The following is a 19394-nucleotide window of genomic DNA, read 5'->3' as shown; positions in this document are numbered from 1 at the left end:
CAACTAGAAGGCAATATTCTGTCATGAATGTAAACATGAAATAAATTAAGAAATAAATGTACCAACATAGTCCGTAGCAGCTTTATATACAGTTGCCAAAAACCTAGAAACAACCCACATGTCCAACAACAGGTAAATGGATAAACCAGTTACTGATATATGCAGTAACATGGATGAGCTTTAAAATAATTATGCTGAGTGAAAGAACAAAAAAAAAGGGGGGTGGCACATACTATATCATTCCATTTATATAAAATTTTAGCCACACACATTAATGTGTTAAGTGAGCCTATCAAAAAAAACTAATTACAATAGGGTTGTTTTAACCTTAACACTGCCCCAGCATAGTTAATTTAACACAAATATGCTTCATTCTGGGCCCTCTTTGAGACAAAAATAATTTTTTTGAATGCTCAATACCAGAGAGCATGGTCCTCTGTAGATTAACTGAAAAGTATTTTTTTAGAAAAGTATTTTTTAATATTAAAAATTCAACATCCTGAAATCTAGTATGTATATCATACCTCATGTGGGGCATAAACGTGTGTTTTGGGGCTAATGCTTCAAAATTTCTAGCACTGTTTTAAATGTAAGAGTTTTATTAGCCTGGATAATATACCTGTTCAATTTTCAAAAGTCAACCATATAGCTATTCTTATGCCAAAAGTAGTTCAGGCAATCAACCCCCTGCTGAACTCAACAAACCTTGTATGTAAACTTGACAAAAGAGTGTCCAATAACAGACATAAACGCAAATAAAATGATTCTGAAGATTCTGAAAGACGACTGAGTATATTTCTTACCCCAAGAGAAAATACATAACAAACACATAAGAAAACTGGTATAAAATGCTCCTGATAGGTAGAAAAGTTTTACTGAAGGATAGAGAGAGAAAAAGAATTTAAACTCTTTAAATAAGTTCTAGTGGGAGAAAAACAAACTTCCAAATGATAAAACTGTTCCACTGTTATCCTGTCTTTATATGTAATTATTTCCTTTAGAAAACATAGAAGATTTACTGTCTCTAGTACTGGGTTGGCACTTGTTGCCGACTATCTCAAAACTGTTTTGTTTTCCTATGTTCCTGACAAAGAGCACATAAATATAAAAGTTTATTGTCTAACTATTGGTATTGAGAAACACATATTTCACCAATTATAGAAAATCTTACTTCCTCCAAAATTAGGCGAAAGGTACTTGCATGAAGCACCTTCTTTTCCTTTTCATCCTAAAACCTAGATGACACAAGTTTAGTCTCTAAATAGTTTACATCATGAACTACTATAACAGGAAGATAACCAATGGGGAGTATTTCAACAGAATTTGCTTGAGCTTCCTGAGTGACAATTAGACTGCAAAAAAAAGGTGTTATTTTGTTTGCTCACCAGTTGTACTTTTGTTCCAGGGAAGTTCCACCATAAGTTCTAAATAATTTCTAGTCAGAGCATATTCTGGCATCGACTGAGGCATTTTTTTGAGCCTGTGTGGAAAGAATACATAGCAAACCTGTTCAAGAACATAGAAAAATTCTGTAAAACAGAAAAACCAAGTATATCTCCCTTTCATGGTCAGATATATCATGCATTTTTGGCTAAACAAATCTGAAAAAGGTTTTAAAAATCTAGTTAATAAAATGATTATTTTGTTTTAAACAGATACTTGCAAACTGGTGGGGAACACTATATGTGATTCTATCCTTGAAATATGGCCTTATCAGTATCAGGATCTCACAGGGAGGGTCTAAGTCACACTTACCCGTTGATTTACTTAAGTGCCTAATCATGCATAATACAGTAATTACATATTGTTTTGTATCAGAGATGAAGTCAGCTCACCAGATATTTAATAAAAAACTGCAACTTCCATAATATAATATGCAGTGCGTAATAAGGTGTTCTGCACACAAGAGATGTTCTGCATTTATTAACTAATGTCAGAGTCAATATAAAATATGCCTCAACAACATTTATATTCTTAACTGTGAACCTCAGAAGTCAAATCTTCAGTTACTGAGCATTCAGTTAGGTTGATTACAATTCACTCATAAAAGAAAATGCAATATAGTTACAACGTTACAAGTATGGAAAGGAAAATTTGGTTTTCTGTTTAACCCTGAGATTATCCAGAAAATGTAATCAATCCATGTACCCTATCCTGTCATCAAGGTTCCCCTGTACTTTATCTTGTACAAAGAGAAAGTGACAGTCTCTACCCTCTAGAGTTTATAATCTAAGGAAGAAAACAGTAACTGAATAAACATTATTTCTAAGCAAAATATGGTCTTTTATTTTGGCTGCGCTGGGCCTTCATTGCTGCGTGTGGGCTTTCTCTAGTTGTTGGCGAGCCGGGGCTACTCTTTGTTGTGGTGCAGTGTGTGGGCTTCTCATTGTGGTGGCTTCTCTTGTTGTGGAGCACAGGCTTTAGGTGTGTGGGCTTCAGTAGTTGTGGCTCGCAGGCTCTAGAGCAAAGGCTCAGTAGTTGTGGCGCACGGGCTTAGTTGCTCCGCGGCATGTGGGATCTTCCCAGACCAGGGCTCGAACCTGTGTCCCCTGCATTGTCAGGTGGATTCTTAACCACTACGCCACCAGGGAAGCCCAAAATATGGTCTTAAGACTGTGAAAAGGAACACTACCTAACACCATACACAAAAATATACTCCAAATGGATTAAAGACTTAAATGTAAGACCAGACACTATACAACTCTTAGAGGAAAACATAGGAAAAACACTCTTTGACATAAACCACAGCAAGATCTTTTTTGACCCACCTCCTAGAGTAACAGAAATAAAAACAGAAATAAACAAATGGGACATAAACTTAAAAGCTTTTGCACAGCAAAGGAAACCATAAACAAGACAAAAAGACAACCCTCAGAATGGGAGAAAATATTTCCAAGTGAAACAGACAAAGGATTAATCTCCAAAATCTACAAACAGCTCATGGAGCTCAATATCAAAAAAACAAACAATCCAGTTAAAAAATGGGTGGAAGACCTAAATAGACATTTTACCAAAGAAGACACAGATGGCCAAGAGGCACATGAAAAGATGCTCAACATCACTAATTATTAGAGAAATGCAAATCAAAACTACAATGAGGTGTCACCTCACACCAGTCAGAATGGCCATCATCAAAAAATCTAGAAACAATAAATGCTGGAAAGGATGTGGTGAAAAGGGAACCCTTCTGCACTGTTGGTGGGAATGTAAATTGATACAGCCACTATGGAAAACAGTATGGAGGTTCCTTAAAAAACTAAAAATAGAACTACCATATGACCCAGCAATCCCACTACTGGGCATATACCCTGAGAAAACCATAACTCAAAAAGACACATGTACCACAATGTTCACTGCAGCACTATTTACAATAGCCAGGACGTGGAACCAACCTAAATGTCCATCGACAGATGAATGGATAAAGAAGATGTGGCACATATATACAATGGAATATTACTCAGCCATAAAAAGAAACAATAAAATTGAGTTATTTGTAGTGAGGTGGATGGACCTAGCGTCTATCATACAGAGTGAAGTAAGTCAGAAAGAGAAAAACAAATACCTTATGCTAACGCATACATATGAAATCTAAAAAAAAAAAAAAAAACGGTACTGATGAACCTAGTTGCAGGGCAGGAATGAAGAGGTAGACATAGAGAATGGACTCGAGGACACAGGGTGGGAGAGGGAACCTGGGGTGAAGTGAGAGTAGCATCGACATATATACATTACCGAACGTAAAATAGTTAGCTAGTGGGAAGCAGCAGCATAGCACAGGGAGATCAGCTCGGTGCTTTGCGATGACCTAGAGGGGTGGGATAGGGAGGATGGGAGGGAGGCTCAAGAGGGAGGGGATGTGGGGACATGTGTATGCATATGGCTGATTCACTTTGTTGTGCAACAGAAACTAACACAGTATTGTGAAGCAATTATACTCCAATAAAGATCTATTTAAAAAAAAAAAGGCTATGAAAAGGCAGTTGCAATAGTGATCGTGTTTGATAGCATACAGTAGGTGGAAGAGTTGTATCATTTATACTCAGCATTTGAGGAAAAGACTAGTGAAAGTGGTGCTGATTCAGGAGTATTAAGAACATTTTGAGAATCAGATTCCGGTGGAGCAATGAAGAGGAAAAAGCACTCCACAGATCACAGCTATAACCTGAGAATTAGGAAAGCCATAAAGATAAGAAATATAAGAGATAAGAGTTGACAGTGGAAAGGTAAGATGAATAGAGTGGTCCATGACTATACTAAATATAAGAAAAGGAGAAAGATGAAAGAATATGAAACAAATGACTCAGCTTTGTAACGGAAAGTAGCAGATTCATTTCCATGAGCAACAATTTTTAACGTTAATAAGCAAAATGAAAATACTAGTAAATGAACAGCTTCTACAATTTACCTTTTTATCTCTTTGACACAGACTTTGTGGGCCTGGTCTGGCATACTGGATGTTCGTATTTTTTTCTCTAGCATGACAATGTCGTCATTGTCTTCATCCTCATCCTCATCTTCTAAAGTACCTGGGATGTGTGTAATCCTCCTAATAGGGCGTATTGCTATAATCTAAAGCATAAGGTAGAGAAATAAAACCACATGTCAAAATAAACTGGAAACGAAGTATCGAGCTAGACATATACATTTTTATGGCTAGAGTCTAAATCTTTAGGAACTAAAGTTCAGAATAAGTAGGACGCACATGCACATATGGAGGGAGCAGGATTTAAAAAGCAGACCAAGATAAGGTGGACATGATTCTTCCATATATGCTAACACTACCAGCATGAGACAAAAAAAAATTCAAGGAACTGGCTACTAGAAATAATTAAAACATCTAAGAATTGTCTTTTCTTGAGCTACTACTGCAGCCACTATTTTCTTGATAAACTTATGACTACTTACCATTTGGCAACTGAATAAATTCCATTTTTCCCCCCTACACTGAAAAGTTTCTCTCTAACATCTTTAATCTTTCCACCATTGCTTCTATTCTGTTTGTCATCAACACATAGAAAAGTCTTCCTCCTTTCAAAATATTTTATCTTACCTATGGTCCCTTCCAGTTAACTATACATTATTTACATCCCTTGTGATGTTCTGCTTTTCCAACAAGAGGCTTTAACCACCACTTCCCCCTTCTTACCAATTACTTAGTAATTTGTACTTTGTACTTTGGCTTTTGTCTTCATTGTGCTGAAATTGTTCTTTGAAATCCAACAACATTCTCCTTTGCCAGGTCAAATGGTCTTATTTAAGTTCTCTTTCTCCATGACTCTCTATCATATTTTAAAACTACCTGCTCTTTTGAAATTCTCAACTCATTATTATCATGAATCAACTCTAGCCATTACTGGAGCAAAATGGTATACTGGTATTTAATTTAAATGTCTCAGAATTTATTTTTTAACCTATGACATTACCTATTTAATACATTCAAATATATAAAGTTAAAAACATAAAACAGTAAAAAAAAAAGTAATTTTATAAAGACAGAAATATTAAATATATACTTTTATTCTTATGTAAGTCATTAGCAGACAAAATTAATAAAATATTTTAAAGTATGAAAAACTAAAAATAAAATATTTAAGTGAGATTTTTTTAAAAGCACATCAATTATTTCATTGCTGAGACAAAACTACTTTTTTATGCAATTTTTCCCCAGCTGCTAAAAGAGAACTCTTGAACTCTTTGGGGAATAGGCAAGGAGACAGTTTTAGGCAAACTCCAAAAATTGTCCTCTGATTCCTACATTTTCAAGTAACTGTTGCTTGTTTGATAATTTTCTGGAGCAACTTTCTTTTTAAGCAATAGTAATATTAGTTGCTAGCAAGCTGTAAGTTTTCTGTCTCCCAATGCAGAGTATGCACTGGCTTGTCCTTTTGCACAAAATAAATAACTGAGTTGATATGATCTCAAGCCAGAAATAATTCAGATTTCTGGTGTTTGCTTTCAATGGCATGGTATTCTAGAACACCAACCACCAGATAAGCTACTCCCATCTCTCTCATTCTCAGCCTACTTCCCTGCTCCTTCTTTAGTCTCACCAGGGAGGAATCCTTCACGTCTGCTCTTCTGTCTCCACAATGTCTTCTCTTCAATGGAGGAACGTTTCTGTGCTGATGACCATCAAATCTGTAACATTATTCTCAACCGTTCACTTAATTTCCAACAGCCTTCTGGTTCTCCAACAGCCTTCTGAGAACCATCATTTTCACCCTTGTCCACATCAAATATATTTTCCTGATCCTAACTCTGCCCACACATAACAACAGTAAAATCAACAGCTCAAAGCAGTCTTTAGACAGATTGCATCATCCATATAAATGCACAAATCAATAGAGAAGTGAAGGATTATTTGATAATGGTGTTAAGTCAAATAAAAAGGGAAAAAATATAACTGCTATCTTTACCTTATTAACAGGGCAAAATAAAATACATATAGGTTAAAAAGTTAAATACTTTTTAAAAATCAACAAAAGGAAAACTAAAAGGAAAGTGGATATTATCAAATCCCTGGAGGATAGAGGACTCTAAGCTTAGAAGAAAGGAAAAGACTAACAGTTTGTATATGAAAATTGAAACGTTTATAAGTTAAAACAAAAAAGTCAGCCAAAAAACTTTAAAAAGTAAAAACAATTAAATTTTTAAGAAAGCCAAATTATGGCACAACACACTGACACAGTCCTTTTAGGAAACAATTTTGTGGTATGTTCTTAACAAATACTGTATACAGAGAAAAAAAGTCATACTCAAAGACACTCATCGTGGTTATTTGCTAATTTTTAAAATACTGAAAACATCACACAATGTTTGGCAGAAAGAAAAATGGCTTAGTAAACTATCCTTTTCAGTGATTACCAAAACAAAAACAAAAAATGAGAAAATGTCTACATGCTTAAAAGGAAAAAAAAAAAAGATCCAGACATGGAGAAGTAGCAGAGGGAAACAAACTAAAATTCAAAATTGTATCAGTAACTTGAGTGTAAGAGACAATGAACTTGTTTCTTCTTGTTCCTTTCTTTATTTATTCCCCCATTTTTTTTCTTCAAAAAAAACACACCTGAATCTCACATCACACAAAAACAACTAGGAACCTGAAGAAATGGATTAAAAGAAGCACTTACCCGCTTATCATCATCTTGCTTGTGTTTTCTGGTTTTCTGAAGCAATTTCAGGCCTTCAATTTGTCTGACAAGCAGTGGTATGGTCATCTTGAACCGTTCCTCCAGACTCACAGCATCTAAAATCTGAGGAAATGTATAGCATCTCTCTCTCAGAAACACATGCTCCAAAAACAAGGCAGTAAAGACTCGTGACTTAAACTGAGTAGAAAAGACAATTCTATCAATATTCACAGCTACACTATGGCTAACACAACCAAATTATCAGCAAGGTAATCTGACACAAATACCAGAATCCTAAAAAAGACAAGAATAAAAATACCTTGAGTTTCCATTTAAAGATGAAGCCTTATGTATTGTTCCAAGAGCAAGAACAAAACACATTTTATGTCAACTCTTTCTGGGAATTATTCTCTTAAAGCCCAGTCTACATATTAGGTCTATACAAACCTTAGGTTCAAAATATTAAATTTTTACAAACACAAGAGACTAGGAGCACTTTTAACCAACCTCCACTAACGATTTGTCTGAGTGACTAATGCTCTCCAGTCCTTCAGTATAACACTCTTGCTAAACCTACAGCCAGGTCACTCTCTAGAGCTCCTGCCTTCTCTGCTCCTACCAGCTGAACCGAATTCTTGTGTTTAAACCCAGCCTTTCTGCATTAGTTGCACTTGCTAGTATAATTGTTAGACTGAAGTATTAAATAAACTGGGGATTTATTTAATAAATAAGGAGGGTTGTTTCAATGAAAACTAACTTTAATGTTCTAGGAAGATTCAATAAAGCAGACTGCTTAAAAATACTACAAAAATAAGTGTGCAAGAAAACTTTTATAGTTTGCAGGAAAGACATTCAAATCTAAGAGTCCGCACTTGGATTATTTTTCAAGTGTCTTTGAAACTCATTTCACTTTAAATAAATAGAAATTGAAAATCATAAAAAAATCATAAATATCGCATCATAGGGGTGGTTAACGTAAGAAACGTGAAGAATTCTAACAAAGCAGGCCTATACACAAGGGAAAGGTCACGGCTCCACACTTTTAAAAAGTAGTGAGACAAAGCATATTTATATATTTAAGTTAAATTAAATATTTACCTTTTTTATTATTCTAGCTTTAACTTTTTCCACAAATTGACAAACTACCAGTACTGATAATGCAGATAAAAGAACGGCCTAAGTATACAAAAATGTAAAGCAATCACTTTAAAAGTCAACTTAAGCCTCGTAAAAGCATCTTAACTACTTCTGAGTCTCCAGTATCTTACCTGAAAGTCAAAACTTACTCACTATCTAGATTTGAATAGGAAGTGACAAAGCAACGTGGCATTCCAGAGTGGAACACTGTTACCTGGAGCTTCTCTTTGTTGCTTGTTCGGATAATTGATGTCAGAATGTCTGGTAAAGCTTCCCTCGGAAGACTGTCTAAAAGACGTCTCAATTTAGCAACTGCGGGGACAGACATATCCAACATTTCAACCAACTACAAGGGAAAAAAACATCTTTTTAATGAAATATGGCATTATTTGTGAATTTAAAAAATCAAATCGTCATAGAGGTTTAATGTTCTGGCCTCAGAGAAAGTCTCTGTTTCTGAAAAATCACTGTTTATTAGAGTCCAGGCATTTTTACAGGACTCAGAGGAAAAGAGAAGTACTCTTAAAATGTCAATCAGAATGAAAAGCAAAAATGGCTCAAAAAGTGGATAATACTAATGTTTATAAAAGGCTTTGTAAATTTGTGATTTTATTTTATTTTGGAAAAAAATTAAAACTTATAGAAAAATTGCAATAGTACAGGAAACTCCTTCCCCTAATATCCTTCCCCTAAATTCACCAATTGTTAACATTTTGCTACATCTGCTTTCTCTCTCCCCAACTCTACACACACACACACACACACACACAATTACTGCTGAATGTTTTAGAATAAATCACAGACATCATGACCCTTGTTCTTAAGAACCAAGGCATTCTCTTAAACAATCAGTGTAATTATCACATTCTGGAAATTTCACATGGTTGATGCTATTATATTAACCAATCGGTAGCTGAAATACTGTTTTTTAGTAGAACACTGGATAAACTAGAATCTGAGCACTGACTGAATGATTTTTTTAAAAACAACTTCCAGGGTATAGCCTGGAGTTAAGACAGATTAAGCTCAAGGCAACCTTTCAGTAACTGTGACAGTCACTGGGGCTATTGACAAAGTTGCCCTTTCCTTTTCAACTCATGGTAGGGCTGCTCCTTCTCACCTTTGAATACAGATGTACATGGCTATGGGTCCTGCCTGGAACCATGAAACATGAGGGGAAGTGACAGTTCCTTCTGGGCAGAAGCATCAAAAGCCATTGAGAGCTCTGCCACATTTCCTTTTCCTTCCTCAGCAATAACAGAAGCACGTTTTGAAATGAATCTCCAACCCACCGGGGTCCCGAGGTGACTCTAATTGCTAGATCACCACACTCGCTGGTTTGAGGCATGAAGTGTAAGTGAGAAATACACCTTTGTCATGTTATGTGACTGAGATTTTGGAGTACTTAACACAGCAAAACTAACTTAACACCATACTGACTAACACAGATGATGTACCAAATCCTCATACAGTCACTCTAGTGAGATTTCATATGCCAGAAATAATCAAACCTCTCTAAAAGCACTGTAACTTTGGAACCTATCTGTTACCTGCCTAGAGTCAAAAGAATTAAAGCATAATTATGATGACGCTGTCCAGGTGGGAGAAGTAGATAATAAAATTTGAAAACTCTTTCTCCTAGGAAGTCATTCTAAGAAAATAAAACAGTTAAAACTCATTCTCCAAGTACTTACTTGTGTCTGTCAGACACAATAAAGTGCTCAGTATAACATGGTTAAAGCAGGGATGAATTCAAGTTTGGTAGGGAAAAGAGACCTACAAGACAAATTTCAATACAGCGTGATAAGCATTATATTAAAAGGGATGTTTAAGCGATTGTGGATACGCATGCAAAGGAGCACTAACAGCCTACAGGAGTTGGGAAAGCGTAAGTCAAATCTGAAAACTCAGAGAAGGAGAAGCACTCCTAGCAGAGAAAACAGAAGGTAAAATCACAGAGACACGAAATAACAAGATGTGAAGCTCTTTGACATATACAGTGTGGCTAGAACTCTGGGTATAAATGGAAGTAACTAGAGTTGCGAAGGGCCTTAATGTTATACCAAGAAATGTAAACTTTATCCTAGAGCCGTTAAAGTCTTCTACTCAGGGGAGAGGCATACTCAAAGCTTATTTAGAAAGGATTAGTGAACAGGTGGGTGAGAAAGAGAAGCAGCTAGAAGGAATCAGTTAGAAAGCTCCTGAAGAAGTCTACTGCTGAGGGCTGTAGAGGGGATGGAAGAAAAGCATTAGCTGGAAACAATCCTAATGTCTAAGAAGAGAAATGATAAAATTATGATATCCCAACTCAACAGAATTCATAAAAGTACTTAATACGAAAGTTAGATATGGATAAGAAAACAAAACCTAAGACTGAATAGGAACCAAGACCAGAAGACAAGCAAAAATAAAATTGGATGCATGATGGCAGTAAATAATGGTGATGTTTCTCTCTAAAAATCCCTTTAATGTCATTACAGAATCTTTACATATTTAAATTTTTTTTTGTTGATTGATAGTGGGGAGAAGTAAAGAACAAGGGAAAGAAGCTATAACGCTATGTCCAACAGAAGAACGGAGACTCAGGGAGGATTACTCAGGAAAAGAGAGAGAAGTTCTATTTTCCCCTCTATTTTCTTCGCTCCTAAATAGCACATTCACTTACTCTGGTTCTCAAACTGAAGTCTCTTTCAGCCCCCACAGCAGCTGTAGTGCCAAATTTTCTATTTTGCTATTGTTGTTCACCACACTAGCAATGTGTAGCTTCAAATGCCACATCAGGTGCAAATACCACAGGCTATGAACACCTGCCTATGCATGCCTCATGTGTGCTTCCCTCCCAGAATTCTAGAGGATCAAGGTTTCAGCCATACTTGAAACCACGGGCTTAATCTTCCATACCACTCACAGTGTGATCCTGACTTCTGAACCAACATAACATATAATTTGATGCCTAGACAGCCTAGTGACAAATAGCTTCTGTACAGTATTTTAATTTTTAAGATGATTTAGGTTTAATAACTACCTGGTTTGGAGACACTGGAAATTATAAGGAAAACTCTAGAAATACTCCTTGGAAAAAGTTTAGGAAGGGTTGGCTAGTATGTCCTAGAATGATTTAGGTACAATCCCAGACAAAAGTGGTTTGAAATCAATGTACTATAATATATTGCGAAATCATTTAAACATATACTGCCCGAAAACTTCACCACTCAGCAAATTCATCACATCTTAGGGCAACAAAGAAACCGAAGAGGGTTTTAAGGAAAAACTAAAAGCAACTCACTTGTACCGCATACTTGTAGAACTGTTCCGAGAGTTCTCCTAGCTCCTCCCTAGTCTTACAGGTGTTGGGAAACTCCTCCAGCCAGTCCAACTGTTCCACTTTGGCAACAGGATATGGCTTCTCTTTTATGACCTGTACGATCTGGAAGCGGCACAGGCCCGTAATCAGCAAAGTATAGTGGGGCTTGGGCCAGTTACTGCCCACAACCTGGACCGCCAGTGCAGCTGTCCCAATCCTGAAAAACACACAGAACATCAGCATTACAAATGCTCAGTATGGTAGAAGAGAAACTCACCTCAAGAATAAAGACGCAGATGTAGAGAATGGACTTGAGGACACAGGGAGGGGGAAGGGTAAGCTGGGATGAAGTGAGAGAGTGAAACCGACATATATACACGACCAAACGTAAAATAGCTAGCTAGCGGGAAGCAGCTGCATAGCGCAGGGAGATCAGCTCGGTGCTTTGTGACCACCTAGAGGGGTGGGATAGGGAGGGTGGGAGGGAGACGCAAGAGGGAGGGGATATGGGGATATATGTATATATATATAGCTGATTCACTTTGTTGTACAGCAGAAACTAACACAACATTGTAAAGCAATTATACTTCAATAAAGATGTTAAAAAAAAGGAAACCTCAAAAGGGTTGCGTTTTCTGAGAAATTCATTAAAAAACAAAGAACGTCTAAAGTGCAAATGAATTATTTCTCTATTTAATTTAGCATCCAGTACACGGTCTTTTAAGTCCCTACCATCTGATATGGGGCCATCTCATTCTAATTAGCCATTTAAAAATTAGGTAGAAATTCCTAAACATTTGGATTATTTAAGCATAAAAACATGAGTAAAAGCAGTTGAGATTTATATAGCTTAAGTTAATTTTGCCAGCTAGGAATGAGGCAATCTTACACCAGAATATATATGAGCATTTTAAACAGATTTAAACAGCGTGATGTAAACCAATCTAAAAAATCCCCTTCTGATACCAGTTTTGCTACTAACACCAAGACGGTTTTTTACATAATCCATCTATAAAACTGCCATCAAATCTGGGAATTAACATGTATGTCCTTGAATTTTGAATTTCTAAATCTGGGGCTAAATATCAGAGGCCACACTTTCATGGACTGAGGAGAGTTAGTCAAAGACCTACATCTCAGGAAGACGTAAACCTAGTTCTGTTTAAGTGGTAATCACCTCACCTAACACTAGCTGAAAAAGTTATACTTTAAGTCTTAGCTCCATATCATGCAATTCTGACCAAGTCATATATAAACTAATTCACAGAAAGAAAGTTTCATCCAAACTAAACTGAAGTGATACAAAACAGAAAGATCAAGGTTCAGAGGACACTTCCAGATCCCAAACTACCATTATATTTTCTCCCCTCAGGCATAGGAAAGGTTGTAATTTCAGAAAAGAAACTAAAATCAAAGTGACCAGAGCTCTCAACACCCTGGGACAATGGTGACACTGGAATACTACACTTGCCCATCTCAAACATACTGATGGCACAGACAGTATGTGCATATTTTTAGTGAGCTTGCTCACTTCTATATGCAGTTAATTCTTGATTAGTTCCTTGTAAATGATTCATTCTGTAGATTATCTGTACCTTCAGCTTCCCACCACCACTCAGTTTATTCTGAGCTATGCATATAATTTCCTTAACACCCTTCCAGGCATATCACGTGGATAGGGGATAAAACTTGATTTAAACAATAACTTAAACCAAAAAATTAGGAAGATAATTTGGTGGAGAGAAAAAACATCATGTACTTTAAAAACCTGAAATGATTTGGCAATCATCTATTGAGTTATTTGTGTTGTGGCTGCTTTTCTTCAGTCACTAATCAAACAGTAGGTTCTATCTCCCATTCCCTTAAAACCAACTCCGATTGCCTGAAAGAGTTAGCCATATCTAAACTGATTAGAGACCAACGAAGACTATAATTCACTGCAGATGACAACCACCAATGCTTACACAATGCAGAAAGAGTTTACAGTTCTATATACAAGAAACATTAACAGACAAGAAACCGGATTCCTGGCCTAAGGGGTTTACAAACTAGAAGCCAAGGAGAAACCAGAGAGAGATGAGACAAATCCAAACTTCCAGATTAGGAAATAAATGTAATTATTTGGGCTATGTCACTGATTAAAGGTGAGACTAAAAGTGAGTTTTCTTACAAAGCAAATAAAAGTTTTCCTAACTGTGAAAGGAAGATGTTCCAAACTGAAAAGAGATTAAGTTGGATTTATACTATGCTTTTCCTCCTAATAAAAAAAATATATATATATATAAAGGTTTTAAATATGTTAATTATTTCTTGCTTTAAATCACTTATAGTTGACAACATACCTAAAAAAATAAAAGGGTACATAAAAAGAATGTACCCTTTTTAAAGAAAAAAACATGATGTGTGAAATAATTAGATGGCTAGAAACAAACTACCTAGTGAAAGACATTTGGGGTAAAAGCTCTGGAAAGAAGGACGACGTTTAATGTTATTTTAGACAAGTTGCATTGCCATGTTGGGCTCTAGGTTTTACATATAAAAATAGGTAAACAAAATAGTCAATTAATCTAATACTTTCCTTCTAACTATGATCCATATGATACACAGGCTTTATATCAACTTAGTCATCTTTCAAAATATTCTAGTTCTTCTATTACTATGCACTTTATTAGGCATGGCCAAAAGCAACAATTTGATTTTGCAACAGATCCGCATTTATTAGTACCCAAATGTGTAGTGTTTTTTCCATTTAGGTGGTAGCTCTGTAAATCTACACCTTAATTACTGTGGTATTTTACAGTTCAAAGAATTTCTGAAATTCCTGAGAACTACTCTCAGAGTTGTAAAATATTATTTTAACCCAAAGTCTGACAACAATGGGTAAGATCTGTATAATTTGGAAACTGACTTAGATAATGTAAGTTTTTGAGAACCATCAAACTACAGTGGTGGGAAAATCTAAAAGCAGCACTACTGCAAAAAGCAGTTTTCCAAGATGAGGATAGCTGTGGTCTATTTGCCAACCACTTGCTTTTTTCTTTTCTTTCGTTCTTTTTTTCTTTACTTTAAAGCCCTCCATTTTTCTTGGAATCCTTAATCTTCCAAATCTTTTTTTCCAAATAACGCTACTTCAGTTCTGCCCATATTAAAAGAAAGAATATGGGGTCTTCCCACTCCTTCCCCCAACCTCCATTTGTGAAATCTACACTTAAAACTACCCATGTGGGCAATGGTAATACCATTAACATACAGGGTTATTGCTTTGCAGTTTACAAAAGGCTTTCATAGGTATTATTTCATTACACACCACCTTTCACCTCTGTGAGGAAGGTAGCACTTTATTAAAAATGAGTAATTCAGATTCAAAAAGGGTAAACAGGTTAGTTATCCATGATTAGAAGGATATTAAATAGCAATAGGGGAGTTGAATTAGGTTTTATGACAAATTTTACTCTTTTCCCACCACAATGGACAATATGAATTTGTACTTATAAGAAGTATAAAAATAAACATAGCTTCTAAATAGCTGAGATACTGCAAAGCAAAGCTATTATTTAACATCTAATGTTTACATCTTAACAACACTTAAGGAAGAGAAGTATTTCCACCAAAGCTCTGGAAGCAAAAGTTACACACTTCTGGGAAAGGACCACTGAAACATCTTTTTGGATTTGACTTGGTGTCACCCAACTTATCTTCCTGAATATCTGATGATTTTGAGCAAAATTTATCATCACTGTTAATAAAGATTTAGAAACAAGGAAAGAGTCTATTAGGGTAGTCCCAAATTCTACCACAGATGAGGCTTCTGTGGCTACAGGATTTTTGATTTTCACTCCTTTCTTGAAAGTTCATTTCTGAATTTAAGAAACGCAACTTGCAGACAGACCTTCCTTAAAAAGAGTAAATGCAGACTTAGGAACATCTAAGTAGAGCTATTCATTACATACTTGCTAATATAAAAGATTAAATTTTAAAATCTTAGTGTTATCAGGTTTCTTGAATGCTGAAGAGTGCTAATAGATACAAATAACAGTAACACATGGATAGAGACTTGGCAAATTATGAAACTGTGTATCTGCTCTATATAAAGCATTCATTTTTTTTTGCCAAATGCCAATGAAACTGATTTGGGGTCCTAGAGATGAAGTACACAAAAAATGAAGAGGGACTGAGCATTCAGCACTATGAGGAAATGAAGGCAGGTGCCCTGAAGAATGGAAGGCTGGGAGAAGACTGTGGGGCCATCTTGAAATGCATGAAAGGACAGTGCACAAGGAATGCTAATTATCCATTTGCACTAAGAAAACAATGGGTCACTGAGGAGCCACTAAAAAAGACAGTCCAGGGCTTCCCTGGTGGCGCAGTGGTTGAGAATCCGCCTGCCAATGCAGGGGACACGGGTTCGAGCCCTGGTCTGGGAAGATCCCACATGCCGCGGAGCGGCTGGGCCCGTGAGCCACAGCTACTGAGCCTGCGCGTCTGGAGCCTGTGCTCTGCAACAAGAGAGGCCGCGATAGTAAGAGGCCCGCGCACTGTGATGAAGAGTGGCCCCCGCTTGCCACAACTAGAGAAAGCCCTCGCACAGAAACGAAGACCCAACACAGCCATAAATAATAAATAAATTAAAAAAAAAAAAAAAAAAAGACAGTCCAGTGAAGCAGGGTGGCCTGAGGTGGCATGGGAACCAAATTCTAGACTGTGGGAATAATCCAAAGCTCTTCCTGTGTTAGGCGACATGCCTGCACACTGACGTGCAGATAGGGCCTGTGCTGTTCCAAACGGTAAAGGAAGTGGTTCAGGTAAGTCAACACCTGGCCCTGCCACTTTGTATGACAAGGAACCCAGGGGAACAAATTACTTCTGCTGCTCCCTGAAGACTGAGGCACTGTCACCTGGATGGTCTAAAGGAAACAAGGGACAGGAAGAGAGCCCTCACCGTCCCTCTGAGGTCCTACTACCACCTGGAAAAGCAGGTAACGGGGGAAGGAAGATTTGTGTATCGAAACAGAATAACATTATAGACAACGCAGTACTTGTACTATTAAAGCTCTTTTAGGGACTTCCCTGGCGGTCCAGTGGTTAAGACTCCACGCTTCCACTGCAAGGGGGTGCGGGCCAAAATAAAATAAAATGGTTACTTTAAAAAAAAAAAAGCTCTTTTAACTTTTTAAAGTAAGAGCATTTAAAGGTGATATTAGAGAAAAAAGACATTGGAACCTAATCCTAAGGAATGCAATGCAAACTTTCTACAGACTTTTCACGTAGCAAATAATATTTCTAGGATAACGAGATGGTCTGGTGGGTCCTTATAATGCTGAAATTCTCTGAAGAATTTTCTATGTATGTTTTCTAACTTAAATGATTAAAATTTAACACTGCTATTCATTTAAAACAAAGGCAGCAATATGAACAGCAAGGACCAGATTACCCATCATCTGATATTAGTGATTACTTCCAAGCAGAAGAATTTAGTTGTTTTGGAGGAATTTACATAAAAGAAATTTAAAACCCTCCAAAATCTTGCCAGAATCATACCAACAAATAGTCACTCAAACCTGAAACATGACTAATCTACTTTCGAAATTCACAGTGTACCCATCGGTAATCAGCAGAACTAATACAAAACAGCTTATCATGAGCACTCTTGCCTCAACATGCAACTAAGTCCCTGGGCACAGAAAGCAAAAAATTAGGGGAGAAATAAACAAAGGCTAAAGGAATGGGGTCATATGTAGGGAAACCAAAATCCAACACAATTTATCACAGTTTACTGAAACTTGAAAAGTATCCAATTTCACTCAAGCAATAAGCAAAGTACATCAGATGGGAACCAAAATGTTTTCCATGCTTGAGAAAAGCCAGGCTTTTGCAATGTGGACCAACAATGGACTGCTAGGGTTTTTTTTGGCTTGGTTTTGTTTTATGAGGGGAGGGGAGGAGAACCAAATCTCCTTTGAGAATTTTAACAAAGCTATGGACTCTCCTTTAAAAGGAGAGTATATAATCACAAGATTTTGGACAAAAACAAGACATTCCTAACTCTCCCCAAAACCATTCAGAGTCAGGCTACACCTAATTTTAAAAAAGGATAACTGTAGATGAACGAGGGAGGGGCTCTAAGTTAAAAATACCTCAAGAAGAGTTAAGGATAGGAGGCAGGGGCGTGGGAGGCTTGAAGATAATGGCATTTGTTGAGAGCATACGACATACCAGCGCTGTCTGGCAGAAATATAACGTGAACCACATATGTAATTTTAGTAGCCACATTAGAAAATAAGACAAGTGAAATGCTAATATTTTACTTAATTCCAACATTTAATCTATATGAAATTTATTAATCAACAACACATTTTTCATACTAAATTTTCAAAATCTAGTGTGTAGTGTACACTTACAGCCCATTTAGGGTGACCAACCACCCTGGTTTGTCTGGAACTAAGTAAGGGTTTTCCTGGGATATAGGACTTTCAAGGCTGAAACCAGGACAGTCCCTGGCGAACCGGGACAACTGGTCACTCTAATAATACTATCTCAGTTTGGACAAGCCACATTTCAAGTGCTCTGTAGCCAGTGGCTACAGTACTGGACAGTGCAACCATTCATCCAGGCTGGCGCAAAACAGACCACACACGTGTGATTTCACTTCATCTTCATAACACACGTAAAAGACGGATGCTGCTAATTTCCAAATTACAGGTGAAGAAAGAAAGAAGCACAGGTTCAATCTGTCACCCAAAGTCACACAACTAGGGCCATGGTGTAGGGGAATCCAGTGGTAAGCTTGGGGCCTAAGACACGTTACGATATGAGAAGAGATGAGAAGACAGGAAAGTTCTAGAAAGGGAGACAAGGGAAAATGTGAACAGGGAAGGTCCTTTAGGAAGGAAAACAGAAGCAGTGAGGGGAGGAGAGAAGGCAGGGGGCGGGGGAGGCAGGGAGTGTGTTAGAAAGGCACCCCCAAATTAATAAGGAAACGGTGCAATTTAGGATGGGACGGGAAAAGAGAAAACGTGAGGCAGCCAAGTATCTCCGTTAAGAGGACAAAAGAGGTGAGAAGGAAGTTAAAGAAGGAAGAAGGGGGAGGGGGAAGGGAAGAGAGGAAGGAAAAGAAAGAGGGGGGCCTGGAAGGTTAAGAGCACCGGCCTAGGAGTCTGAAGACCCGGGGGGCGGGAAAGGAAATTCACATCAGATGGTGAGCAGCTAATCGCGCAGCTTTCACGACTCCGTGAGTCATCTCATTTAACGGTCACGAGGCATTCCTGTCACCCCCGTCTGGCGCGTGAGTCGTCTGGAGAGGCGGAACACCGCCGCGGGGCCCCCCGAGCCCCACGCCCCGAGGCCGGGCCGGGTCTCGGGAGGAGGCCGCGCCGCCGCCGCTGCCGCCGAGCCGCCCGGCCTACCTGTGCAGCGGCGGCAGGTCCTGCGCGTCGCTGGCCGGGTCGGGAGTGTTGGGGATGACGCCCAGGATGGTGCTTTGCAGCGACGTGCCCTTGAGCAGGCGGCTCCGCACCAGCTGCAGGTTGCGGGCCGAGTCCACGCTGGTGCGCATGGTGGAGCCCGGCAGCAGCACGCCCTCGTGCGTGAGCAGCAGCGGGAGGCGGCTGGGGATCTGGATGGGGCTCAGGGACGACATGGCGACGGCCCTCCGCGCCGGGAGAGTCCACGGGAGCCCGACGGCCGGCTCCCCGCGGCCTACGCTGCGACGACCAACCCTCAGACCCCGGCACGCCGCAGCTTCCGGCCCCGCGCTCCCGCCCGCCCCCGGGCTCTGCCGCCGCCCCGCGCCGTACACACGCGAAGAGATGCGCACTCCGCCCGCC

At 38.3% G+C, this 19394-nt stretch overlaps 1 protein-coding gene across 1 annotated transcript in view; it reads right to left on the bottom strand.

Moving 5' to 3' along the window:
- The window catches only part of LONP2 (lon peptidase 2, peroxisomal), a 95978-nt gene extending 76584 nt beyond the window's left edge, over positions 1–19394 (bottom strand). The window contains exons 1-6 of the mRNA XM_036833066.1: positions 18975–19394; positions 11554–11788; positions 8482–8613; positions 7131–7253; positions 4406–4569; positions 1386–1480 (exon numbers count right to left, since the gene is read on the bottom strand). Of these exons, the coding sequence (XP_036688961.1) occupies positions 1386–1480; positions 4406–4569; positions 7131–7253; positions 8482–8613; positions 11554–11788; positions 18975–19207 (982 nt within the window). The 5' untranslated portion in view covers positions 19208–19394. The remainder of the gene's footprint in view (positions 1–1385; positions 1481–4405; positions 4570–7130; positions 7254–8481; positions 8614–11553; positions 11789–18974) is intronic.

Source organism: Balaenoptera musculus, chromosome 19 (genome assembly GCF_009873245.2).
Source record: "Balaenoptera musculus isolate JJ_BM4_2016_0621 chromosome 19, mBalMus1.pri.v3, whole genome shotgun sequence".
NCBI lineage: Eukaryota > Metazoa > Chordata > Mammalia > Artiodactyla > Balaenopteridae > Balaenoptera > Balaenoptera musculus.
This window is presented reverse-complemented; position numbering and strand designations above follow the sequence as displayed.